Consider the following 27,283-nt stretch of genomic DNA (forward strand, 5'->3'; position numbering starts at 1 on the left):
AAGCCCCACGGCCCCGCGCGAAACCCTTAAGAGTCCACAGCCCACGCCGACGGCGGCGGGGTCAGGGCGGCGCGTCACGTGGCCCAACGGCGCAGCCAATCAGCGCAGCCCTCTGAGGTATTCAAATCGATGGCGGGGCCGACGGTTGTGGGAGGTTGCGCTGCCGCCGGCTTCTCGGGGGCTGAGTGTCGCCTTGCGCCGCCATGCCGGGCACCGGTCGCTGACAGACCTTCGGGCCCAGTGGGAGGAATGGAAAATCAGGGTGTGCCTCCCGGGCCTTATCGGGCCACCAGGCTGGTAAGACCGCGCGTGAACGAGACTGGCCAGCCGGGGTGATGGCTGCTTTTACGTGAGAACGTTTGTAGCTTTCCCTCGGGCGGAGGGATAGGTCCCAGAACCTCTTGGGTGGCTGAAGAGGAGAATGAGGGGAGTTCACGGATATCGCGGACCCTTGCAGGACACGCCTGTCCCCCTCCTTTGCTCCGGGCACCCCGGGTGGGCGCATCGGAGTCAGCTTCTGAAGCTACCCCTGTTCTTGGTGCTGTCGGCGTCCTCTGAAATGTCTTGGAATATTCTGAGTTTAGCCGCTCCGCACGCCTGATTTTCTACCCGCATAAGGATTCGAGAAGAGTTTTGAGTTCCAGTGCTTTGTAGGGTCAGACTGGGGGCAAGCCCGATTGTTTGTGACAGCTTCGTTTAGCCGGTCCTGTAGAATTTAATGCAGGATGCACCGACTGAATGCCACTCAGTAACAGCTATTTCATAACTAAGAATGTTTTAAATACCCATCAGGAACCACTGTTGGTAGTCACTGGATTTGTACTTGCATAGAGTGGCTTGTGTATTTGGATCATCAATCCAAGAGGATACTGTGCCACTGGTTATGTGACATTAGGAGAGTCACTTCTGTGAGCATCAGTTTCCACCTTGGTAAACTACAGCTAATGATACATACCCAGGCTAAAAGATGTCCTAGAGTAGACATACTGTATGTGAAAGTGTGCTGTGATCTGTAGAATAACAAACAACTTATTCTCTGGATAAATTGCAGCTCAATATAAGTTTCTCGAATAATATATGAAATGTGGAAGTGTGGAAAGAAAAGAATACAGTTATTGTGTTTTCAGCCCTTAAATTCTGTGCTGTGATGTTGGGACCACATAGGTTAGATAAGTGGTAGCATAGCGAGTAGTAGCATAGTTGGGGTTACAAATCAGATTTCTTAACCTCTAATGTAAGATTTTTTTAATTAAAAAGTTATATGTTTATTCTATACCACTCCCCGTAGACCTGCCACGAACCCAAAAGTTTGGGTAATTTGAAAACAGTTTTGGAAAGTGTATCTTTTGAAAATGTAGATATATCACAGCGTCATTAAACAAACAGTAGACTTAAAACTTAACTTACCGCATATGTTCTATGTAAATTATTGGGATCTTCACTAGTAAATATACTAAAGGTATATTAATACTTTAATTAAAGGTATTTTACCAATAAAACTATTGCCTGCAAAGAGTTTTGTTTGGCCTGCATAGTTAGTTATGAGTACAGGTTCTAGAGTCAATCCAATGCCTGGGTTTTAGCTGTGTGACCTTTGTCAAATTATTAAATATCTCTGTGCTTCATATTCCTTATCTGAAAATGGGATAGTAATAGTACCTATTCATAGAATTGTGAGAATTAAAGTGAAATAATGAGTGTAATGCATAATGTCTGACACAAATGCTACTATCATATTATTAATATTAGTTGAGGTTAAAGAAACAGGAAGAAACAGGAATAAATGCTTTCTCTGTTGAGGACTAAAGGCAGGTTCATTGTAGTTCTCCTTTATTCCTAGGTTTCCTAAGTAAGCCAACCAGCCAGTGAAGTGCTTGTAGTCCAAAACTATTACATAAAAATATTATTACAATACTAGAATTAATAAAAAGAAATCAGTATGGGATGTAAAATTTTCTTTAGCACAAATAAGACAAGTGATTTCTTCATGAATTTTAATGATTTAACAAGATGCGAATGAGAGAATTTTCTTTGTCTAATTAAAAAAAATTTTTTTCCTTTCTATTTGCAGTGGAATGAAGTTACCACATCTTTTCGAGCGGGAATGCCTCTAAGGAAACACAGGCAACACTTTAAAAAATATGGCAATTGTTTTACAGCAGGAGAAGCAGTAGACTGGCTTTATGACCTATTAAGAAATAATAGCAATTTTGGTCCTGAGGTTACAAGGCAACAGACTATCCAGCTATTGAGAAAATTTCTGAAGAACCATGTCATTGAAGATATCAAAGGCAAATGGGGATCAGAAAATCTTGATGACAACAGTCAGCTATTCAGGTACTAAACAAAGAAATAACTGCAAAACTGAATTACTTAACAATGAAGTTTCACTCCACTTCTAATACTTTTACTAAAACAGCAGCCTCTTCAGGGGAAGTAATATTTTCTGCAGAAAACTTACTGCTCTTAGTCCAATTAAAACCATTTAAAAGTTAAAGTTAGTTAAAGGTTATTGCTGCACAATTAAAAATTATAATAAAATAAGGAGTTGGGAGGAAAGAATGAGATAGTGTCACTTTTACATATTCTGAAAGCTCTGTAACATGTCAAGGACAGAACATTATCAACCTTTAGTTTCATAGATTTAAGAATTACATGACAAGTTCTCACAGGTCCTTACCTTCAAGTGATATGTAATCTATATAATCTAAGAACACATGTGATGAAATAAATAATAGCAAACTTTATATAATAACTAACAAAAGAAATATACCACAGGTTGAAGAGATTATTTATTAAGAATTTATCATATACCAGAAGCCCTACTTTATGAGTTACATGTTTTCTTTGTTTAATCCCTAGAATAGCTCAGCAAGGAAAATATTAACTCCTTCTTACAGGTGAAGAGCCTGAGACTATGCGTCAACAAATTTTATTCCCTTGGTCTGAAATATGTTCATGTGCACATTCATCAGATTAGTAAACACGTTTCTTCTCATGTCAGCTGTATTGTAGCATCTGTGGGGCCTTTCTGACTCCCTCAGGCCCCATAATTGATTTTTCTCTCTCGTACCCGGAGTTCTTGATTATATATCCCTTAAATTAGGTCTTTGAATTCTAATACCCATGTGTTTTTTTGTGGGTTTTTTTTGTTTTGTTTTGTTTTGTTTTTTTGCGGTACGCGGGCCTCTCACCGTTGTGGCCTCTCCCGTTGCGGAGCACAGGCTCCGGACGCGCAGGCTCAGCGGCCATGGCTCACGGGCCCAGCCGCTCCGTAGCATGTGGGATCTTCCCGGATCGGGGCACAAACCCGTGTTCCCTGCATCGGCAGGCGGACTCTCAACCACTGCGCCACCAGGAAAGCCCCCCATGTTTTTTTACTCTGCAAAATTAGTACTTTTCAAATGAAATGTAGAAATTGATTCTTGCCTATGTGTCAAAGATGATATGTCATACAAGTAAACTGCAATAACAAGCATATGAATATCTTGTATAACACCCTACAAATCTTTCCTCTCTCTACAACTCATCAGTCACCTTTTGAGTTCCTATGCTGCTGCTCATCCTTTAGCTTTCACTGTCCTCAAGGTCCTAGGCTTGTCTACCCTTCACCTCTCTCCCTGGGCAATCTCATACCATGTCTCCACTTACTTTTCTTATGATTTTCAAACCTCCAACCCAAATACCTCTCCTGAGCTTTAGGCCCACTTTTGCCTATTAAACAGGCACTTCAAATATAGTATATGGAAAATCACTAACATCTCTTAACCTAAATTCTGACCTCTTATATCCATATCTGAATGAATGGCACAGTCTTCCCTGTAGTTACCTTCATTCTTTCCCTTCTCCCCTTTAAATCTGATGTAATTATCAAACCATGTCTATCATGCTGCCTCAGTATTCTCTGATCTGTCTACTTCTCTTAATGAATGTTCTTTTCGTGAGACTACTATTCTCTCTTACCTGGAATTCTGCATAACTCTTCAACTAGTCTCTCTACCTCTAGTGCTTTTATAGTGGTTAACAAAACTATGACGTAGTTAAAAATAAAGTATAACAAAAATGTGTAAGACCTTACTGGAGAAAATTATCAAATTGTACTTAAAATAATAAGTGGAGAAGGATATTCTGTTCATGAATGAAAAGACTTAGTGTCATAAAAATAAGTCACTTCTTCCCAAATTGATGTATAAATTCAGTGCATCTTCATTCAAAACCCCTACATAATTTTTTGTAGGATTTAACAAGCAGATTTTAGAGTTCATTTGATAATGTAAAGGTCCAAGTCAATTTTGAGGAAGAGAATTGCCTTACCTGATTATCTGGGCTTAATTAAATTTAAATTAAGACCATTAAGTGCTGAGAATATAAACCCTTACATATAAAGAAACTTGGTGTGAGTTATACATAAATTAAATACCTAAATATGAAAATAAAACTCTTCTGAAAGAATATAAGAAACTATTTTTAGGACAGAGGAATAAGAAAAAAACTTCTGAGGTGACTAAAAACTTATGCATAAACTTGATGTATGTTAAAAGATACCATAGAGATATTGTTTATGTATATTTATTTAAAGTATGAAAACATGAACAAGAAGGAAATACACTAACTATAGGTTAATGATTTCCCTTAGGAAGAGAGAAATAGAATTAGCAAAGAATTTCTTTCATTAATAAAAAAGATAATGGGGCTTCCCTGGTGGTGCAGTGGTTAAGAATCCACCTGCCAGTGCAGGGGACACAGGTTCAAGCCCTGGTCCAGGAAGATCCCACATGCCGCGGAGCAACTAAGCCTGTGTGCCACAACTACTGAGCCTGCGCTCTAGAGCCTGCAAGCCACAACCACTGAGCCCACACGCTGCAACTACTAAAGCCCACGTGCCTAGAGCCCGTACTCTACAACAAGAGAAGCCACTGCAATGAGAAGTCTGCGCACCCCAATGAAGAGTAGCCTCCACTCGCCACAACTAGAGAAAGCCCACGCGCAGCAATGAAGACCCAACGTAGCCATTAATTAATTAATTAAATTTTAAAAATAATAATAAATTAAAAATTTTTTTTAATTTAAAAAAATTTAAAAAGATAATGAAGTCTTGGTAAAATGTTAATAGTTGCATTGGTTGATGGTTACCTATGTGGATGTTGTTTTATATTATTTTCTGTACTTTTTTGTATCTTTGAAATACATACAGTTTACTAAAGAAAGCAGGAAACTATTAAAATTCTTTTAAAGGTTTAATGGGAAAATTAATTTATGTAGAAGATTCATTCCTTGATAATGTAAATAAATCCAGTTTTTTAAGTTATTTTTAAGATAAATGGCACTAAAAGTTTGTTTATGATCTCACATTATTTAATTGCATATTATTCTTAAACCAGATTTCCTGCAAATTCTCCACTTAAAACTCTTCCACGAAGGCATCCAGAATTGAGAAAAAACAGAATAGAGAACTTTTCCAAAGATAAAGATAGTATTTTTAAATTACGAAACTTATCTCGGAGAACTCCTAAAAAGCATGGATTACATTTCTCTCAGGTAAAACATCCTTTACTAGTTTAAATATAATTACTACGTGCTTAATAATAGAATCATTAAAAGTGAATGATTAATATTTGAAGCCAATACTTGGAATCTCTTAACTATATTATATTCTAAAAATGTATGTGTAAATTTGTTTGGAACTCACAGAAACGAAAATAAAAATGGTAGTGGGACGTACTTGAAATAGTATTTGTATAATTTAAGCATGTTTTGTTTTAAATTAATTTGAGGGTGGTGGAGGAAGCTGCAAAACCGAAAGCTCTATTACAATATATTGCATTATTTCTTCAAGTGACACCTTACAGCTCCACAATGGGCTGATACTAATAGAATTACTAAATATTAGAAGTGGTGTCAGTTCATTATCTCCAAAATGTGAGCATACCATATTAAACCAAAGTAATTCTTTTTTCAGGAAAATGCAGAGAAAATGAACTGTGAAATAATCAATGAACATCAAGAAAACTCCATTGATAATAGAGAAATAAGCCAGAAAGATGTTGAAGAAGCTTGGAGATATGTTATTCTGATCTAGTAAGCTATAACTAAGCTATAAGCAAGTTCCTGAGGTGTTTAGAATGTTAATTTGATATTTTCATCAAGATATGCAGTTGAGGAAGAACAAATTAATTTGCAAAGCTTAGAATTTAACCTGTATATGTGTTTCTTAATAAATATTCTTGCGATAGTTCTGGTACAATAGAAGTAGAATGTTTTCAATATAATTTGCTTTTTCTTTGACTCAAAGTTGTAGCTCTAGTTTGGGGTCTATATTGGAATCCTGCAACGGTTATTAAGATATTTTAAAGTAAATACTAATATAAGTCTTAGAGGTTGATTTAAGAAAAATATTCCAAAAGCTTTGTTTGTTTTCCATTCAAACTCTTTCATATTTGTATTCTATTCCACTTATTTTATGGAGGAAAAACAGTTTGTATTCTTTCTCCTATTTAGCCTGCAAACAATTTTAGGTGTGTCATCCCTAGAAGAAGTCATAAATCCCAAGCAAGTAATTCCTCAATGTATAATGTACAACATGACCAATACAAGTAAGCACGGAGTAGTTATACTGCAAGACAAATCAGGTTGGTATCAATAAAAGAAGTTGGAATCATTTTAAACATGCTAACAAAGGTTGCAGCTATTGTGGGGATAAAGAGAGACCAAAATGTAGAAAGTAGAATACTTCAGTTGAGAGAACGTCAGGGAGACTACTGATTTATCAGAGGCGCTTTAGTAATCATAGTGGGCTAATTTTTAAATGAATATTATTCACACTTATTTTAGCTCTTAAGGTGGATTCCTGAATGATTTTTTTTTTAATGACAGGGTTAAGCATCCAAAAGATATGCAAATATAATTAAAACTATTGATTAATCACATTTTATTGAGGACCTACAATGTGCCAGGCACTATGCTAAAGATTAGTGATGAGCAAGAGAGAAATGGTCCATGCCTTCCTGGAGCTTACATGAGAAGTTATATACAAATTTAAAGGGGTCAAGACATACATACAAAACCAAAGTAACACCCTATAAAATAAGTCAAAACTCTCATGAACAGTATTCTAAAGAAATCTGGCTTTGTATTATATATGTGTTTATATAATATATTGATTTCAGATATAAGATAGGACAATTGGGGAAATAATTTAAGCCAGATGTATTGGAAAGCTTATAGGAAATGTATTAATAAATTTACTGAAAATGTTGGCTCATTTTTTTATAATCAATTGCTGTCTGTAGAATTAATTGACATGCATTACTTTGAGTTTCTTTTTGTGGGCAAGAACTTTGAGGGTTTAATTGTAGGAGCAAAAAAGTAAATGTTAAAACTTAAGAACTATGTTGTGTATGCTTGTAGCTTTGGACCAGTTGTATCTTTCATTACCTAAAATAACTTGATTATATGCTCTCCATCTAAGCTTTCTATTCTTTATAACTATTAACTTTTCAAGTCAAATGTATGTGTGGTTTTTGTGTTTGTGTCAAAAAAATGCTACACTTATGTGTCATGTTTCACATAGTGGCAATTGAAAGATTTTAAGCAAGCCTCACTGCGAAAGTACCTTAATATTCAAATATAGCTTGTTTCAATCATAGGTCTCACTCAAATCAGTAATATTCAAATAGCATAGCTAACTTTTTAAACTTGTATTGTAAAATACTGTCTTGGCCCTATGTCTTATTAAATATGTAATCATTTTTAATCCTGCTGGTACACATACGTGTGTGTGTGTGTGTGTGTGTGTGTGTGTGTGTGTGTATACACACATGTATGTATAATTATATAATATAATAAGTGTTAAGTTTTAAATATACTATCATCATAACTGTATGATTGAACACTATTAATTTTTTGTGTAGATGACCTTCCTCACTGGGTATTATCTGCCATGAAGTGCCTAGCAAATTGTAAGTTAAACAAACTGTGTGTGTGTGTGTGTGTGTGTGTATTATATTGATAAAATATTTAATAAGAAGCAAGGAATTATTTTTAATAATTTATAAAGTCCTGATAAAATTAAATTATATTCTTTCTGTTGATGTTTAAATGAATATCTAGTAGAACTGATTACACTTCTTTGCATGTGGAGTGTGTTATAGAGTCCTTAACTTTTTCTATGCAGATAGTGATTTTATAATCCAAGCCCGTCATTTATGACTCAGTTCTCATAAATCATAAAATCATAGGCTAGAGGATCTCAGAGGATTTTTAGGTATAATCTACATCAATTGCTTTAGTGAGTCCAGAGAGTTCAAATAGCAACTTCTAAGTAATGCAGCTGGTAAGTTGAAAGTTTCCGTCAGAAATGAAGTCTTATAAAACCCACTTCAGTCCCCTTGCCATTGTACACGGCTTCAACATTTGGTGTTTCATGACATGCTTCTACTCCATAGGATATATTAATGGGACTTTTATGTTTATGAAAAAAAATGGTCTGTCATTAATCAGATCATTTTTTAGCATTTCATTCTTCAAGTTTTTTCCATAGTGATCAGTGATAAGTGAGTTTTATAATTTAAGACCCTAGTTCTAGTACAAAACCCTAATTGCTCTCAAAAATCAGTTTTTAAAATATGCAGAGGTGTATGCTTCTAAATCATCAAAAGTTAAATTATATTTTAATAATTTTGTTACAAAAGTATTTTTCTAGTTTTTATAAAATTAGTATTTTATTAATGTTCAGGATAAGTATATATTCCCTTGTTGTCCACTGGGTGTCAATATGACAAAATAACAGGATAACTAGCAATAAGTAAATAATATTAGTTATAGAAAAAAGTTATCAATTCAAGATAAAGATCTTGATCAGAAGCTAAAGATTTCTGAGATTCTCTTTCTACCTTCTCGCTACGTAACTGTCCTTCTCTCTCATACCTTGGCTCATGATTAGCAACTCAGATAGCATACTTCCAGGGATTTCTCTGATGCCCCATCTTTAGGGATTTGTTTCTTTTTCTTCTCAGTCCACATTACACATAAATGATACCAAGATATAGCTTACTAAATTCCAGTTTAACAACAATATGTCTAGCCAGAGGCAATATTAAGACTTTTACTTAACTTGTTTGTTATTTAATCCCCCACTGTAATCCTGTGACATACAGGAATCAAAGATCAGTATACTATTCATAATTTTTTTTCTAGAAGAGAAAACTAAGGCTTAGAAAGTCTTTTTTTCTGATACATAAGGAGCTATGTATTCAAACCTAGATTCTCTAACTGTAAATTCTGTGTTTTTAATTCCAGTAAAGTATTTTCTATCTTAGAAAACTTTTAATGATTATCAATTTTTTTATTCTACATATTAAGAATATTTCTTATATCCTCCTCAGAAAAATCGTCTATTTGTTCCACATAAAATCCTTATTAGCCTTTAAGCTATTAAGTGTGTATATGTGTGTTAACTTGAAAGATAACATAGTAACTCTCAAATCTGAGTGCATATCACAGTCGCTAGAGAAACTCAGCAAATATTCAGATTCAGTCGATTCAGTATGTCAGGATTTTTTTTTTTTTTTTTTAAATCATGTCTCAGAAGATTCTTACAGCAAGATGCCCAGCTCCGTGTTAGGAAACTACTTAATTAGTGAACCAGAAGCAAACATTTCTAGATCAGTAATTCCTAGCTCCATAGGAATTCTGATAGATTCTGGACTGTTTAGAGGAGATTATATATACTTTTAATATGTACACTGGATGATTCTGATTATGTAGTCCATGGACCACACTTTAAATGCTATTAAACCTCAAGATCCTGTGACTTGCTCTCGCTTTATACTGCTCTAGATTCTAATTTTAGCTTTGCCACCAAACCTCTTTTACCTTGAGAAAGTTGCTCTGAGCTTCAGTTTCCTCACCTGTAACATAAGATCAGAATTTATTTCTGAGGAAAATACTAATGAGTAGACATGATTATTTCAATAATGTTAAGCTAATGGAACAGCGATGTAAAGATATTATTTAAACTCATTCAGGGTATGCTTCACGTCAGGCAAAATTTAATCACAAAAATGTAAATTTACAAAAGACAATTTGAAAGAATTATTTGCATAATCCAAATAATCTTTGCTTTATAAAATGAATTGTGATAAAATCCCATTAAAATAAGCTGTCCTGATGCTTTTAAAATATATTTCAAATTTTGCTTTATATACAATTTTTCAGTCATATAAATATTAAAATTAAACAAAATGCTAATAGTTGCAGTGATTTCTAATGAAAAGATGGTGAGAAGGAATGAGATATGCACAACCCTTTAAATTTTTAAATTGTGACAATTTGTTAAACATAACTCCTTCATGAAATAAGTATATGTTTTATGCTTTTTATAAGTATCTTTAAAAACTATATTTAAAATAAATTATATTTCATCTTTTTTTTTAATTTTTTGCCTCTACTTAGGGCCAAGAAGTAATGATATGAATAATCCAACTTATGTTGGATTTGAACGAGATGTATTCAGAACAATTGCAGATTATTTTCTAGATCTCCCTGAACCTCTACTTACCTTTGAATATTATGAATTATTTGTGAACATTTTGGGTATGTATAGATTTTTATTTATTATTTAAATGTATTTTATTAGTTTCCAAGTCCCCCATAATTTAAAAGATCTAAAAGTATAGGTAAACATGAAGGTGGCAGGCTATAAATTATTTTAAACTTCAGGAATACTCTGGTTGTTGTTATGTTGTTTTCCAGTAATTCAAATATACCATTCCAACACCAATTCTCTACACCAATAGGGTGTCTTACAATTCAGTTCATTTCTGACACTAACTACCCAGTATTAACCCAGACCCCAAAAAGTTGAGGACAAAGTCTTTCAGCTCTGATACTAACTACCCAGTGCTAGCTCAGACCCCAGAGATCAAGGGCTCAGTTCCACAATGCTGCCCTCACTTCATTCACCAGCTGCAAATGAGGTCCTCAGGTTTACTGACATTTCTGCCTGGCTAACTACCAAGTTAGGGGTTCCCACAACCCCCTGAAGTTTAATAATTCACTGTAACGGCTCACAGAACTCTGGAAAGTGCTTTACTTAATGATTACCAGTTTATTATAAAGGATACAAGTCAGGAACAGCCAAATGGAAGAGATATATAGGGCAAGGAATGGGGGTAAGGGTTGTGCAGAGCTTCTATGTTCTCTCCAGGAATGTCATCCCCCACAAGCGTGTCCATGTATTCACCAACTGGTAAGCTCCCATAGCTGTGTTGTTTCAGAGTTTTAACTGAGATTTCATTACATAGGCATGGTTGATTAAATCATTGCTCATTGTTGACTAAGTCTGACCTCCACCAACCACCACTACCCCACCACCCCCTCCAGGGAGGTCTGAGGTAAGGCTAAAAGTTCCAACCTTCCAAGAAGGGCTAAGCCTAAGTCACCTCATTAGCATAAACTGAGGCTAGCTCTAATAGGCTCATTGTGAATAACAAAAGACTCCTGTCACTGGAAATTCCATGGGGTTTAGGAGTTCTATACCAGGTAGCAGAAACAAAAATGATATATATGTTTTATTAAACTACAGTTGTCTTATAATTAAGATTTTTCTAATACTTATAGACTGAAAGTAGATATTTTTTCATGTATTTGACTGAATCCATTTAATTAGATTGTTGAAATAAATTTTAAAGTTATTTTCATCACAATTTGGAAAACCTCGAGTCTTGCACTTTGTAACTGAATGTTGCATGTGTCCTATTTAAGTGGCTTCTGAATTAAGCAACTGCTATTTGTACTATACTAACAATATGTACTATAGTGATGCTTTGTTTTTTTAACGTTACTCTTGTTTTTGTTTTATTTTTGTCCACTGTCATACAGTTGCATCTTAATTTTTGTTTCATTTCCTGGTAGTTGTTTGTGGCTACGTCACAGTTTCAGATAGACCCAGTGGGATACATAAAATCCAAGATGATCCACAGTCTTCAAAAATCCTTCACTTAAACAGTCTGAATTCCTTCAAATCAACTGAGTGTCTTCTTCTCAGTCTGCTTCATAAAGACAAAAACAAAGAAGAATCAGATACTACTGAGAGACTGCAGATAAGTGATCAAGGATTTCAAGAAAACTATGCTAAGAAAATGCAGCTAGTTAATTTAAAAAACAGAAGAGCCAGTGTTAATGACATAATGGGAGGAAGTTGTCATAATTTAATAGGCTTAAGTAGTATGCATGTTCTATCCTCTAGCATCAAACCAAGGTGCTATTCATTAGAAGGAATTATAGATTTACCAGGGAGTTCAAGTAAAGAGGTCTCCAGTGTCTTCCATCAATCTGTTCTGAACATAAAAGGACAAAATAATAAACAATTTTTAGAGTCTGAGACCAAACAGGAATCCCTAATGCATCTTCATTCAGAGGAAAGTATTCAAAAACCACTCTGTGTTAGTTTTAAAAGAACCTCTACTTTGACCGTTCAAGACCAAGAGGAGTTATGTAATGGAAAGTGCAAGTCAAAACAGCTTTGTAGATCTCAGAGTTTACTTTTAAGAAGTAGTACAAGAAGGAATAGTTATATTAATATGCCAGTGGCTGAAATTATCATGAAACCAAATCTTGGACAAGGCAGCACAAGTGTGCAAACAGCTATGGAAGGTGAACTCGGAGAGTCTAGTACCACAGTCAATAAAAGACTCTGCAAAAGTACAATAGAACTTTCAGAAAACTCTTTACCTCCAGCTTCCTCTATGTTGACTGGCACACAAAGTAAGGTTGATGCTTTCAACGCATGTAATGTTAACTTTTAGTGTTTACTAACCCTGTTTCACTTACCTGGCTTTTCTTCTCTGAAATTGCTTTACTTTTTCCCTCCAGAAGGAAAGTTTCATATTGTAAAAGACTTGTCATGGCATAACCAAGATTTATTCTACTTACCTAAAGCACTCCTTTTCTTTCCCTTAAATTGCACTTATTCTGAGTCACTTTATTTGTAATAAGTGAAGGATTTTCAATCCTTCATAATCCAATGGGTTATGAAGAAAATAATGAGTATCTTACCATGCTTTTGAAGAATGTGGAAATTTCTGGGAATAGTCAAACGAAATATTAAAATATTATTTTGCCTTCTTTATATAACTATATGCTGGTAGTATGAAAGCAGCTAGTGTCATTGATGATTTTTTTCTGGGGGTTAATTTGCCTTCTAGGTTTGCTACAACCTCATTTAGAGAGGGTTGCCATCGATGCACTACAGTTGTGTTGTTTGTTACTTCCCCCACCAAATCGTAGACGGCTTCAACTTTTAATGCGCATGATTTCGCGAATGAGTCAAAATGTTGATATGCCCCAACTTCATGATGCAATGGGTACAAGGTCACTGGTAAGTTGATTTCTTAAGGAAAGAATAAGTCCAGTTCATAAACTGCACCGCACCCCCCCCCCCCCGGAAAAAAAAAGAAAGAAAGAAGACCAAACCATCTAAGCATACTACTCAAGTGATGTCATGGTCTTGAAATCCTAGATTCTTGAGTTAAAAAAAGGCTTTTGAAAGTCTAACCTTTCCTAGCAGCAGAATACTGGTGCATTAATCCTTTGTGCCCAGTCTTTTATACTTTCACATCTTGATCTTTACCTAAGGACTTTGCCTATTCACTCACGCTGTATCACTTCATAGTGGTTAACTGTCAGACCATATTATATTGCCTAGAGCCAATTCTGTTTGGTGGGGAAGGAAGAGGAGATGTAGGCACTGTTGAAAGCCAAAGGGCACTATAACCCTGTGAAATAAAGAATTAATGGGAAATTCATGTGTAGTAAGTCAAAGTGTTTCAGATATTGTAGTAGTGGGAAAGTTGTATTTGATGTGTTATGTGAATTAGGATAGCTTGTCATTGTGGGCAGGAAGTTGGGAGAGGTACTGTGAAGCAGTCTTAGGCTCCATATGAAGATGAGGGAAACAAGGCATTTATATGCAGATGTTGACTGGAAATGAACTCTTGAAATAGTATCTCTAATATCTCTTTCCCTCCCTCTCTTTATCTCTCTCTTCCTCTCTCTCTCTCTCTCTCTCTCTCTCTCTCTGTCTTTCTATAAAGAGCTGCCACTTCCTCAGAGCACAGCTTCAATTTACAGATTGTTCTTGTAGCAAGGAATCTGTAGCTAAGCTCCGTTCTTCCACTTATTAAGGACAGTTTTTTAATAAAACGACATACCTAATATAAAGAGGAAGAATTATTCTTAAGTAACTGTGGCATCATTAAAAAGCATAGGGAAGTTTGTAGGAAAAGATATTTAGAGAGATATGAGTAAGAAGGAGGTAATTTTGATTTTACACTTTTTGAGATTCAGGTTATAGAATATCTAAGTGAAATTTATCCTACAGACAGAAGGTTGGAAATGAATCTGGTGAAGAAATATTAGGGCAGAAAGTATATTTTTTGTAAAAGTGGTAGTTGAGGCTATAGGAGTAAATGAGTTCTATAAAGCTGAGCAAACAAAGAATAAAAGCTGAGGACTGAGCATTGGAAGAAGATAGGAAAACCTGCCAGGCATGTAGGAATAAAACCAAAAATATTTCAATTCAATAAATATGCTCACCATCTATTATGTGCAAAATACTTAAAATACAATTCTGATATTCAAATTATTTTAGAATGAGGTGTGTGAGTGTTTATGTGTGCGTGTGTACATGTGTGTGTCTTATATTTGGTGGGTTATATGGACATGAATGAGAGTAAATTAGTTTTGAAACACAAAATTTACCCCAGGATTTGAAGATTGTCATGATGGAATTGAAAAATACAATGTACTAATTGTTTTTAAAGACTAATAGAATAGCATTAAAAACTGTTTTCCAATTTCAAAAGATAAATGATGCCAACCTTGTAACCACTTGTGTTTATATATTCTCCTAATCTGTGCTTTTATGGGGTTAATTTAATAAGTCACTGTTCTCTAACAGTCTTTAAGCACCATATTTGTATGGTATTAATGGAACCTAGGTGTTTAGTGATAAAATTGAGACAAAACTGAAGAAAAAGCTAGGCCTTCTGTAATCATTTGGAATTTATATTAAGGAAATACTTAACAAGCACTATAAAAAAATTGGCATTTTATTCTTTCTAATGTAATAAGTTATTGTCCTCATTTTGTAAGCTGAAGTCTGCTTATCACTTTATCTCAATCCTTTAGCATAATACTACCTAGAAATTACTGGTATTCTAATTTATATAAAACCTTAAGTTTTTAAATTCACATCTTTTAACGTTTCTAGATGATACATACTTTCTCTCGGTGTGTGTTACGCTGTGCTGAAGAAGTAGATCTTGATGAGCTTCTTGCTGCACGATTAGTTTCTTTCTTGATGGATCATCAACAGGAAATTCTCCAAGTACCCTCTTACCTACAGACTGCAGTGGAGAAACATCTTGACTACTTAAGAAAGGGCCATGTATGTATTCTAAGTCTTAAAATTCTCTGCATTAGTCAGTTGTAAGTGGCAAACTCATCTCAAACTAGCCTAATCAGAAAGGGAGACTTTATCAGCTCACATAAATAACCTCCAAAAGTCAAGAATGTAGACAGAATATGGATATTCAAATAGCAATAGGACTGTTTCCATCCCTTCATCACTTATTTCCATTTCGGTCCTATATTTGAAAAATGGCTCCTTCACATGATTGGATATGGCTGATTAAAGCTCTTGAGTCATAGACTTATATTTGCCATCCAAAGGGAAAAAAAAAACCATTCCTCACCTCCAATTTGAAAAGTTAATGGTATATACATAGAGTGGCCAAATCTAGATTAAATGCACATTCTTTAGGTGGTTGAGGGTGAGTGGGTTGAAGAGAGGGCCCATTCTCTGAGTGGCTCTACATAGATTAGAGAAGAATCTGTTCTTCACGAAAGGTAAGGATGGTTGGAGTAGAATGGGAAGAACTTTTATAAGGAGAGAAAGAATCTAAGCAACCAAAAACAACAGATGTCTGCTATATTCAGTCCTTAGCTGCCCAACACACATATTCATATTTCTTCCTATACATACTATTCTAATATTGCCATGACTTACTGTAATTATAACTATCCCCTACAATTCTTTCTCTTGTCTACATATTTTTTTTTTCCTACAGCAGGTCCTATTGGTCATCAATTTTATACACATCAGTGTATACATATCAATCCCAATTGCCCAATTCATCACACCACCACTCCACCCCCCCACCGCTTTCCCCCCTTAGTGTCCATACATTTGTTCTCTACATCCATGTCTCAATTTCTTCCCTGAAAACCGGTTCATCTGTACCATTTTTCTAGGTTCCACATATATGCGCTAACATACGATATTTGTTTTTCTCTTTCTGACTTACTTCACTCTGTATGACAGTCTCTAGATCCATCCACATCTCTACAAATGGCCCAATTCCATTCCTTTTTATGGCTGAGTAATGTTCCATTGTATATATGTACCACATATTCTTTATCCATTCATCTGTCGATGGGCATTTACATTGCTTCCATGACCTGGCTATTGTAAATAGTGCTGCAATGAACACTGGGGTGCATGTATCTTTTTGAATTATGCTTTTCTCTGGGTATATGCCCAGTATTGGCATTGCTGGATCATATGGTAATTCAATTTTTAACTTTTTAAGGAACCTCCATACTGTTCTTCATAGTGGCTGTATCAATTTACATTCCCACAAACAGTGCAAGAGGGTTCCCTTTTCTCCACACCTTCACCAGCACTTGTTCTTTGTAGATTTTCTGATGATGCCCATTCTAACTGTTGTGAGGTGATACCTCATTGTAGTTTTGATTTGCATTTCTCTAATAACTAGTGATGTTGAGCAGCTTTACATGTGCTTCTTGGCCATCTGTATCTCTTCTTTGGAGAAATGTCTGTTTAGGTCTTCTGCCCATTTTTGGATTGGGTTGTTTGTTCTTTTTAATATAGAGCTGCATGAGCTGTTTATATACTTTGGAGATTAATCCTTTCTCCGTTGATTCGTTTGCAAATATTTTCGCCCATTCTAAGGGTTGTCTTTTCGTCCTGTTTATGGTTTCCTTTCCTGTGCAAAAGCTTTGAAGTTTCATTAGGTCCCATTTGTTTATTTTTGTTTTTATTTTCATTACTGTAGGAGGTAGATCAAAAAAGATCTTGCTGTGATTTATGTCAAAAAGTGTTCTTCCTATGTTTTCCTCTAAGAGTTTGATAGTATCCAGTCTTACATTTAGGTCTCTAATCCATTTTGACTTTATTTTTGTGTATGGTGTTAGGGAGTACTCTAATTTCATTCTTTTACATGTGACTGTCCAGTTTTCCCAGCACCACTTTTTGAAGAGATTGTCTTTTCTCCATTGCATGTCCTCGCCTCCTTTGTCATAGATTAGTTGACCATAGGTGCGTGGGTTTATCTCTGGGCTTTCTATCTTGTTCCACTGATCTATGGTTCTGTTTTTGTGCCAGTACCATATTGTCTTGATTACTGTAGCTTTGTAGTATAGTCTGAAGTCAGGGAGTCTGGTTCCTCCAGCTCTGTTTTTTTCCCTCAAGACTGCTCTGGCTATTTGGGGTCTTTTGTGTCTCCAACCAAATTTTAAGATTTTTTGTTCTAGTTCTGTAAAAAATGCCATTGGTAATTTAATAGGGATTGCATTGAATCTGTAGATTGCTTTGGGTGGTATAGTCATTTTCACAATATTGATTCTTCCAATCCAAGAACATGGTATATCTCTCCATCTGTTGGTATCATCTTTAATTTCTTTCATCAGTGTCTTATTATACTTTTCTGCATATAGGTCTTTTGTCTCCCTAGGTAGGTTTATTCCTAGGTATTTTATTCTTTTTGTTGCAATTGTAAATGGGAGTGTTTGCTTAATTTCTCTTTTAGATTTTTCATCATTAGTGTATAGGAATGCAAGAGATTTCTGTGCATTAATTTTGTATCCTGCAACTTTACCTAATTCATTGATTAGCTCTAGTAGTTTTCTGGTGGCATCTTTAGGATTCTCTATGTATAGTATCATGTCATCTGCAAACAGTGACAGTTTTACTTCTTATTTTCCAGTCTGTATTCCTTTTATTTCTTTTTCTTCTCTGATTGCCGTGGCTAGAACTTCCAAAACTATGTTGAATAATAGTGGCGAGAGTGGACATCCTTGTCTTGTTCCTGATCTTATAGGAAATGCTTTCAGTTTTTCACCATTGAGAATGGTGTTTGCTGTGGGTTTGTCATACATGACCTTTATTATGTTGAGGTAGGTTCCCTCTATGCCCACTTTCTGGAGAGTTTTTATCATTAATGGGTTTTGAATTTTGTCAAAAGCTTTTTCTGCATCTATTGAGATGATCATATGGTTTTTATTCTTCAGTTTGTTAATATGGTATATCACATTGATTGATTTGTGTATATTGAAGAATCCTTGCATCCCTGGGATAAATCCCACTTGACCATGGTGTATGATCCTTTTAATGTGCTGTTGGATTCTATTTGCTAGTATTTTGTTGAGGATTTTTGCATCTATATTCATCAGTGATATTGGTCTGTAATTTTCTTTTTTTGTAGTATCTTTGTCTTGTTTGGGTATCCGGGTGATGGTGGCCTCATAGAAGGAGTTTGGGAGTGTTTCTTCCTCTGCAATTTTTTGTAAGAGTTTGAGAAGGATGGGTATTAGCTCTTCTCTAAATGTTTGATAGAATTCACCTGTGAAGCCATCCGGTCCTGGACTTTCGTTTGTTGGAAGATTTTTAATCACAATTTCAATTTCATTACTTGTGATTGGTCTGTTCATATTTTCTATTTCTTCCTGTTTCAGTCTTGGAAGATTATACCTATCTAAGAATTTGTCCATTTCTTCCAGGTTGTCCATTTTATTGGCATAGAGTTGCTTGTAGTAGTTTCTTAACGATGCTTTGTATTTCTGTAGTGTCTGTCGTAACTTCTCCTTTTTCATTTCTAATTTTATTGATTTGAGTCCTCTCTCTCTTTTTCTTGATGAGTCTGGCTAATGGTTTATCAATTTTGTTTATCTTCTCAAAGAACCAGCTTTTAGTTTTATTGATCCTTGCTATTGTTTTCTTTCTTTCTATTTCATTTATTTCTGCTCTGATCTTTATGATTTCTTTCCTTCTGCTAACTTTGGCTTTTGTTTGTTCTTCTTTCTCTAGTTCCTTTAGGTGTAAGATTAGATTGTTTGAGATTTTTTCTTGTTTCTTGAGGTAGGCTTGTATAGCTATAAACTTCCCTCTTAGAACTACTTTTGCTGCATCCCATAGGTTTTGGATCGTCATGTTTTCATTGTCATTTGTCTCTAGGTATTTTTTGACTTCCTCTTTGATTTCTTCAGTGATCTCTTGGTTATTTAGTAATGTAGTGTTTAGCCTCCATGTGTTTGTGTTTTTTACGTTTTTTTCCCTGTAATTTATTTGTAATCTCATAGTGTTGTGATCAGAAAAGATGCTTGATATGATTTCAATTTTCTTAAATTTACTGTGCCCTGATTTGTGACCCAAGATGTGATCTATCCTGGAGAATGTTCCGTGCGCACTTGAGAAGAAAGTGTAATCTGCTGTTTCTGGATGGAATGCTTATAAATATCAATTAAATATATCCGGTCTATTGTGTCATTTAAAGCTTCTGTTTCCTTATTTGTTTTCATTTTGGATGATCTGTCCATTGGTGTAAATGGGGTGTTTAAGTCCCCCACTATTATTGTGTTACTGTCGATTTCCTGTTTTATAGCTGTTAGCAGTTGCCTTATGTATTGAGGTGCTCCTATGTTGGGTGCATATATATTTATAATTGTTATATCTTCTTCTTGGATTGGTCCCTTGATCATTATGTAATGTCCTTCCTTGTCTCTTGCAACAATCTTTATTTTAAAGTGTATGTTATCTGATATGAGTATTGCTACTCCAGCTTTCTTTTGATTTCCATTTGCATGGAATATCTTTTTCCATCCCCTCACTTTCAGTCTGAATGTGTCCCTGGGTCTGAAGTGGGTCTCTTGTATACAGCATATAGATGGGTCTTGTTTTTGTACCCATTCTGCAAGCCTGTGTCTTTTGGTTGGAGCATTTAATCCATTCACGTTTAAGGTAGTTATCGACATGTATGTTCCTATGACCATTTTCTTAATTTTGGGAGGTTTGTTTTTGTAGGTCCTTTTCTTTTGTGTTTCCCACTTAGAGAAGTTCCTTTGGCATTTGTTGTAGAGCTGGTTTGGTGGTGCTGAATTCTCTTAGCTTTTGCTTGTCTGTAAAGCTTTTGATTTCTCCATCGAATCTGAATGAGATCATTACCAGGTAGAGTGATCTTGGTTGTAGGTTCTTCCCTTTCATCACTTTTAAGTATATCATGCTACTCCCTTCTGGCTTGTAGAGTTTCTCTTGAGAAATCAGCTGTTAACCTTATGGGAGTTCCCTTGTATGTTATTTGTCAGTTTTCCCTTGCTGCTTTCAGTAATTTTTCTTTGTCTTTAATTTTTGCCAGTTTGATTTCTATGTGTCTCGACGTGTTTCTCCTTGGGTTTATCCTGTATGGGACTCTCTGTGCTTCCTGGACTTGGGTGGCTATTTCCTTTCCCATGTTAGGGAAGTTTTCAACTATGATCTCTTCAAGTATTTTCTCGGGTCCTTTCTCTCTCTCTTCTCCTTCTGGGACCCCTATAATGCGAATGTTGTTGCATTTAATGTTGTCCCCGAGGTCTCTTAGGCTGTCTTCATTTTTTTTTCATTCTTTTTTCTTTATTCTGTTCCGCATCAGTGAATTCCACCATTTTGTCTTCCAGGTCACTTATCCATTCTTCTGCCTCAGTTATTCTGCTATTGATTCCTTCTAGTGTAGTTTTCATTTCAGTTATTGTATTGTTCATCTCTGTTTGTTTGTTCTTTAATTCTTCTAGGTCTTTGTTAAACATTTCTTGCATCTTCTCCATTTTTTCCCCCATTCTTTTTCTGAGATCTTGGATCATCTTCACTACCATTATTCTGAATTCTTTTCTGGAAGTTTGCCTATCTCCACCTCATTTAGTTGTTTTTCTGGGGTTTATCTTGTTCCTTCGTCTGGTACATAGCCCTCTGCCTTTTCATCTTGTCTGTTTTTGTGAATGTGGTTTTTGTTCCACAGGCTGCCGGATTGTAGTTCTTCTTGCTTCAGCTGTCTACCCTCTGGTGGATGAGGCTATCTAAGAGGCTTGTGCAAGCTTCCTAATGGGAAGGACTGGTGGTGGGTAGAGCTGACTGTTGCTCTGGTGGGCAGAGCTCAGTAAAACTTTAATCCACTTGACTGCTGATGGGTGGGGCTGGGTTCCCTCCCTGTTGGTTGTTTGGCCTGAGGAGACCCAACACTGGAGCCTACCTGGGCTCTTTGGTCGGGCTAATTGTGGACTCTGGGAGGGCTCGCACCAAGGAGTACTTCCCAGAACTTCTGCTGCCTGTGTCCTTGTCCCCAGGGTGAGCCACAGCCACCGCCCACCTCTGCATGAGACCCTCCAACACTAGCAGGTAGGTCTGGTTCAGTCTCCCCTGGGATCACTGCTCCTTCCCCTGGGTCCCAATGTGCACACTACTTTGTGTGTGCCCTCCAAGAGTGGAGTCTCTGTTTCCCCCAGTCCTGTCGAAGTCCTGCAATCAAATCCCACTAGCCTTCAAAGTCTGATTCTCTAGGAGTTCCTCCTCCCATTGCCAGACCCCAAGGTTGGGAACCTGACGTGGGGCTCAGAACCTTCACTCCAGTGGGTGGACTTCTGTGGTATAAGTGTTCTCCAGTCTGTGAGTCACCCACCCAGCAGTTATGGGATTTGTTTTTACTGTGATTCCGCCCCTCCTACCATCTCATTGTGGCTTCTCCTTTTTTCTTTGGATGTGGGGTATCTTTTTTGGTGAGTTCCAGTGTCTTCCTGTCAATGATTGTCCAGCAGCTAGTTGTGATTCTCGTGTTCTCTCAAGAGGGAGTTAGAGCACGTCCTTCTACTCTGCCATCTTGGTTCCTAATCACCTTGTCTACAGATGTTATGGGCCCTGCCCATGCTCTTACATCTCAAAAATAGTAGATGAACCCTTTATTACCATTTCAAAACGTTAATGTTTTAAGATGAATTAAAATATCACTTTGTTAATGTTTTGTAGTTAAAAGAATAAAATCCATGGTTATTGGTTCTAATGGTGTTAGCTACCTTTATTTAATACTTGTGTGCTAAGCATTTTATATACATTATCTCACGTACATTCACATTTTACAGGTGAGGAGACAGACCAAGACCAGTTTAAATAACTTTCTGATGGTTATAAAGCTAGTAGGTTGTAGGGCTGGGATTGAGACCCTACTGACTTATTGCTACTCTGCTGCATAATACAGTTTTCTTAAAGTGTTGAATGTTTGGTGGCAAAATAATAGGTATTAAAACCCATCAGAAGAACCCTTTACCAAATAGGAACATGACCAGAATTAATAGATTTGACTGTATGTATCATTTTGTTCATTACAGATTAAAAATCCTGGAGATGGAGTGATTGCTCCTTTGCCAACTTATTCATACTGTAAACAAATTAGTGCTCAGGAGTTTGATGAACAAAAAGTTTCTACCTCTCAAGCTGCAGTTGCAGAACTTTTAGAGAATATTATTAAAAATAAGAGTTTGCCTGTGAAGGAGAAAAGGAAAAAACTAAAACAGGTAAGGGAATGAACAAGTTTCAATCGTAAATATTTTCTAATATGCTATTGCTGATTGTTATTTAATGACATTTAGAATCGAATTTCTCATTTTAATATTTTGAATTTTAAATATCATATATGTAGGCTATGTATGACTACCTGCCTGGTTTTACTCTGTCCTGAAATTTTCATAATAACCATAATAACAGATACTCTCCTTTACTTCCAGTGTTTTATGTTTAAAGCATGCATTACCCTGGGAAAATAATTATAAACTTAGGACTATAATATGTAACTTTTAGTGACTCATCATTACCATTTAGAATTTTTAGCTCTACATCAAAACCCTGTAGCCACATGATTCTGGCAAGTCCAATTCCTGGTCTGAGACACTCAAAGAAGTACGAAATGTACTAACTAGATCCTTGCGACCTTCATAGGCTTTACCAATGAGAAGGAAGAACATCTGGAATTTAGGAGAATTAACAGCAGAAGAGAATCCTAGATGTTAATGCTAACTGGACTCTAAGAAATATTACAGGGTACCTTTCATGTGTGAGAAAGTGGAGGGAGAAGCAAGAATAAAGTGAAAGGATACTGATCTCTGTAATACATCTTTGAGAAAGGCACTGAATCCTTATAAAATGTTGACCAGTGGCTTCAGCTCAGATAATAATGTTAAATACCCTCTAATTCCTCACCTCATTTTTAAGTTTCAGAAGGAATATCCCTTGATATATCAGAAAAGATTTCCAACCTCTGAAAGTGAAGCAGCACTTTTTGGTGACAAACCTACAATCAAGCAACCAATGCTAATTTTAAGAAAACCAAAGTTTCGTAGTTTAAGATACTAATTGAATTGAAAATTATGTAATACTTGTGGAACTTTGGTAAGTGAAGCCATATCTAAGAATTCAGCTACTAAAAAGGAAGTCTCTTTATCAATAAGGTTTTTCTAAATAGAACATTATGTAACGAAGTGCCAAAATAGTTTTCATCAATGTGAAACTGCTGAGAAACTAGTGAATCTCAATGGAGAGCAAGTGACAATAGGTGATACCAAATATTTTCATCAGAAATAATCTTTTGTTTTTTATACAACTATCTGGAAAAGCTATCATAATGTGTGCTAAAGTTTCATTTACTTGAATTTTGAAAAATGACATTTGCTCTTCAAGATTAAGCTGTAATTCTTTAAAAAAAAAAAAACTTATCTGCATGTGCTTATGGATGTTAGCTTAAAGAACTAGTTGTTTAGGATTACTTTTGTTTCTAAGTGTAAGAATGTGAAGAATATTTGAAAATTCAATGAATTAATTTTCAACTGCTAAATATTGCACTCATATGTTCTTTTGCTACTTTTTATCTATTTATATATGTATGTGTTTTTAAAATATGAATATATATTATAAGACTTTGGTTTGCCTTAAACATTTACCCTAACTGCTTCAGTCATTCATTTTTTCAATAAATATCTTTTGCATTCTTATCTTCATGAATCTACTAGAATATAAAGATATGAAAGAAGTATAAGGCAATCACGTATTCATTTAAAAGATATTTATTTAGCAACTACTATGTGCCTTTCATTCTTCAAGATGTGGAGAGAAAATGACGAATAAACCAGAAAACCTCTTCCCTAAAGTATTTGCTTTCTAATCAAGGGAGATATACCTACCAGATACTTAAAAAAACAATACACCCCCTGAAATCAAGTCATGAGGATTCATTCAACTGAAGACTAACCTTTTTAATTATGCAACAATTTCCTAAGCTAGTGTTTTCAAATTGTTGCATAATAGAATCACCTGGAGAGTTTTAAAATAATACATGCTCAGGCCCTACCTTATACTGATTAAATCAAAATTTTAATGGATGGCATATAGGCCTCAGTATTTTTTAAACTCTCTAGGTGATTCCAATATTCAGCCACCTTTGAGAATCAGTGCCCTAAATACTTTTTATAAATAAAATGTCAAGCTGGTTTCACACTGGCTTTATTATTTCATTGGAAGAAAATGCCAAGCGTAAATCCCTCTCATCTTAATAGAAGGTTCTACAAATTTCTGCTTGACTAACTGCGTACAAACTTGAAGCAGCTATTCTTCCACATTTTTCTGAAGATTATTTAATATCTATTTGGTAAGTGTAAAGATATACATAATGCCTGGGATGTAATAGACACTTATTGTTCAATGACTGTTTTGATTTTTCAGTGTCATGTTGTACTGTAAAATGACAATGTTCCATTTGAAATTAATATTTTTATTAAAAATATGGACAGAAAATAACTATATCTTTTGCCCAGAAACCTTAGCTATAAAAATATTGAAGCGAATTACAATTCTTCCCAAGGTGTTTGTATACTAAAAGTTTTTCTGTTTAAAGGTATGTAATAATGTGAATTATGTTGCATATTGAGATAAAAACTATTGTGGGTTTTATAACAATTTAATTTTATATTTATTGATTGATATTAAATATATAAATATTATAAAGACATATAAATTTTGATCTCCCTTAATGTGCCGCAATTGAGGTTACAAAATACATGATGTAACACTTTAATAATGTGAACTCTGAAGTCAGATTTGAATCCTACTGTGCTGTTTACTGTGTAACCTGAGACAGGTTATTTAACTTCTCTAAATCCCAGTTTTCTTATCTGTACAATAAAGATTATAATAGTACCTGTTCCTTAGGATTGTTGTGAGTATTAAATAGAATAATTTGTGAGAAGTTTTTAGCACAATGTCTAGTATAGAATAGGCACTCTATTAAATGTTAGAAATTAATACTAGAAATACCTAGAATTATAACAATAGAAGAGATCTTAGCAAAAATACAGTCCTCTCAATTGCTTTGAGCAGAAAGGAACCAAAACAAAATTGTGAACAACTGGTGAGTCTTATTAAACTATTTTTTAGTCATGAAACACAGCTTCTGATTGTACATACTGGTTGAAAATACCTGGTCTAATATAATGAGAAAATTTGATGAGGAAGGAAAGCATTAATATCTTCAGAAGCAATATCCTTGAATATGTGAAAGCATACAGGACACATTACACAAATAGAAGCCTTATTAACCTTTGGCTAGAGCATGGACAGATACCGTTGTATCAGAAAAAAAGGGCAGAGTCTTTAATTTCAAATATTGATGGGTTGATTTGATGTTGAGTGCTTATAAAAAGTATCTTCTAGTTGCTTTTGCCTTCTCAGGAAATAAGAATCAGAGTCAACACTTGAGAGTAAAGCATGGTGGGGAAGATATTGCAAGTTTGAAGGGAGAGGGTGTGAAATAGTAAATCTGTGGCAATGCACAGGGAATTGTAGTTCTGGTCCCAGAAGTTATTGCCACCAACCATTCCCAACAGCTTCTGCTAATTGTTGTCATTTAGTGATCCACTCTTCTCATATACTGTCTAGTTATCTAGCACTCAGTAGTGGAAAGTATCAATACAAGGAATTTCCTACTGACTAGCTTCTGTCCTTGGAAAATGTAAATTCTGAGTTCTCTCATCCATAAAATATGAATAATAACATCTACCTAACTGGGTTGTTAAGATAATTTAAAGCAGCAATATATTTAAATCTTGACCTTAGCAAGCCCAGGCTCAATTTCTAAGTCCTTTCCTCTGATAATGAGTTTAATAAGATTTCTGCTGATTAAAACTCCTTCCCTTCCAAATCTCTGTCCTCATATCTCACAATATATTTTCTTTTCTATTCTATCAGTGGCGATATTTTTTACCCCATCTTTGGAAGAATTAAAAATAGATCCAGAATTTTATATCCTGACAGCCTGTGTATCTCTCCCAAAGATATATCTCCTTTTGATTTTGAAGGTAAAGCACATATGTGTATATGTATATGCATGTGGTGTTATTGTTGAAATGAAACTTCTAGGAGAGAAAGGATTGCTGGTTTTAATATTAAACTCTAAATTTAAAGAAATAAAGTCAGTTCACTGGAATAAACTTAATAGTTCTAAATACAATAAAGTATAGCAACTAAGAATCTTTTGTTATCTCAGAATTAGCTTTTGTATTAACTAAGAATCTTATTTTCTAAGAACTGGGGGAAAAAATGTACAGAGTAGCTGTTTTTAACTCTCCTGAAAACCTCTCAGAATGTGTACTGAGGGAACACAGAATGTATAAGACATTTGAAAGTAGTTTTGACTTTTTGCTCATTGTAAAAACAATTTTTGTATCATTAGTTGGTCTCTAACTTATCCTTCCATAAGCAAGTAGAAAACCAAAGTATATGCAACAACTGTTTCTAGGCATCGAACTACAGGTAATAAAAGACTGATTCCTGAGAAAAGGAAAACAAAGGAGGTAAGTCCTATGATTGTCCCCAGATTACTGCCTACAGGCAGTTGCCAGGCCACAGTGCAGGGAGGGGCAGCCAAAATAAAGCCCAGTGTCTCACTGCATTAAGGAGCTAGAGATCAGAGTTCAGGATGACTGAGAGAGATAGTAAAAAAAAGAAAAGAAGAAGAAGAAAAGAAAAAAACCTTCAGAGATCTGCAGTGGTCTAAAGGTTTTGTTGAGTACTAATTGGCATGGAGCACAGTGAAGTAAGTCAGTTGAGTACTAAAAAAAAAAAAAAAAAACTAGCCAA

At 35.3% G+C, this 27,283-nt stretch overlaps 1 protein-coding gene and 1 long non-coding RNA gene across 5 annotated transcripts in view; one reads left to right on the forward strand and one right to left on the reverse strand.

The window, feature by feature from the left end:
- Positions 1-9: 9 nt before the first annotated feature.
- On the forward strand, positions 10-25,350 carry DEPDC1 (DEP domain containing 1). Of its 3 annotated transcripts, none has more exons than XM_073788437.1 (12): positions 10-117; positions 2,072-2,337; positions 5,382-5,538; positions 5,960-6,078; positions 6,499-6,629; positions 7,911-7,958; positions 10,453-10,593; positions 11,914-12,765; positions 13,206-13,378; positions 15,272-15,448; positions 22,489-22,674; positions 23,369-25,350. In XM_073788437.1, exons 2-12 carry the CDS (start codon positions 2,105-2,107, stop codon positions 23,507-23,509), a joined length of 2,358 nt encoding a protein of 785 aa, XP_073644538.1. In that variant the 5' UTR covers positions 10-117; positions 2,072-2,104; the 3' UTR covers positions 23,510-25,350. The 3 variants fall into 3 exon arrangements, with proteins under 3 accessions (XP_073644538.1, XP_019775574.3, XP_019775575.3); XM_019920015.3 differs by lacking the exon at positions 10-117 and adding an exon at positions 132-297; XM_019920016.3 differs by lacking the exons at positions 10-117; positions 11,914-12,765 and adding an exon at positions 138-297.
- The window catches only part of LOC117313955 (uncharacterized), a 188,577-nt gene continuing 173,231 nt past the window's right edge, over positions 11,938-27,283 (reverse strand). Inside the window, exon 4 of one of the 2 annotated variants that reach the window (XR_012324335.1) lies at positions 11,938-12,050. This is a non-coding gene — a long non-coding RNA (uncharacterized lncRNA). The remainder of the gene's footprint in view (positions 12,051-27,283) is intronic. The other variant, XR_012324332.1, reaches the window with a different exon arrangement.

The sequence above is a fragment of the Tursiops truncatus genome, chromosome 1 (genome assembly GCF_011762595.2).
Source record: "Tursiops truncatus isolate mTurTru1 chromosome 1, mTurTru1.mat.Y, whole genome shotgun sequence".
NCBI lineage: Eukaryota > Metazoa > Chordata > Mammalia > Artiodactyla > Delphinidae > Tursiops > Tursiops truncatus.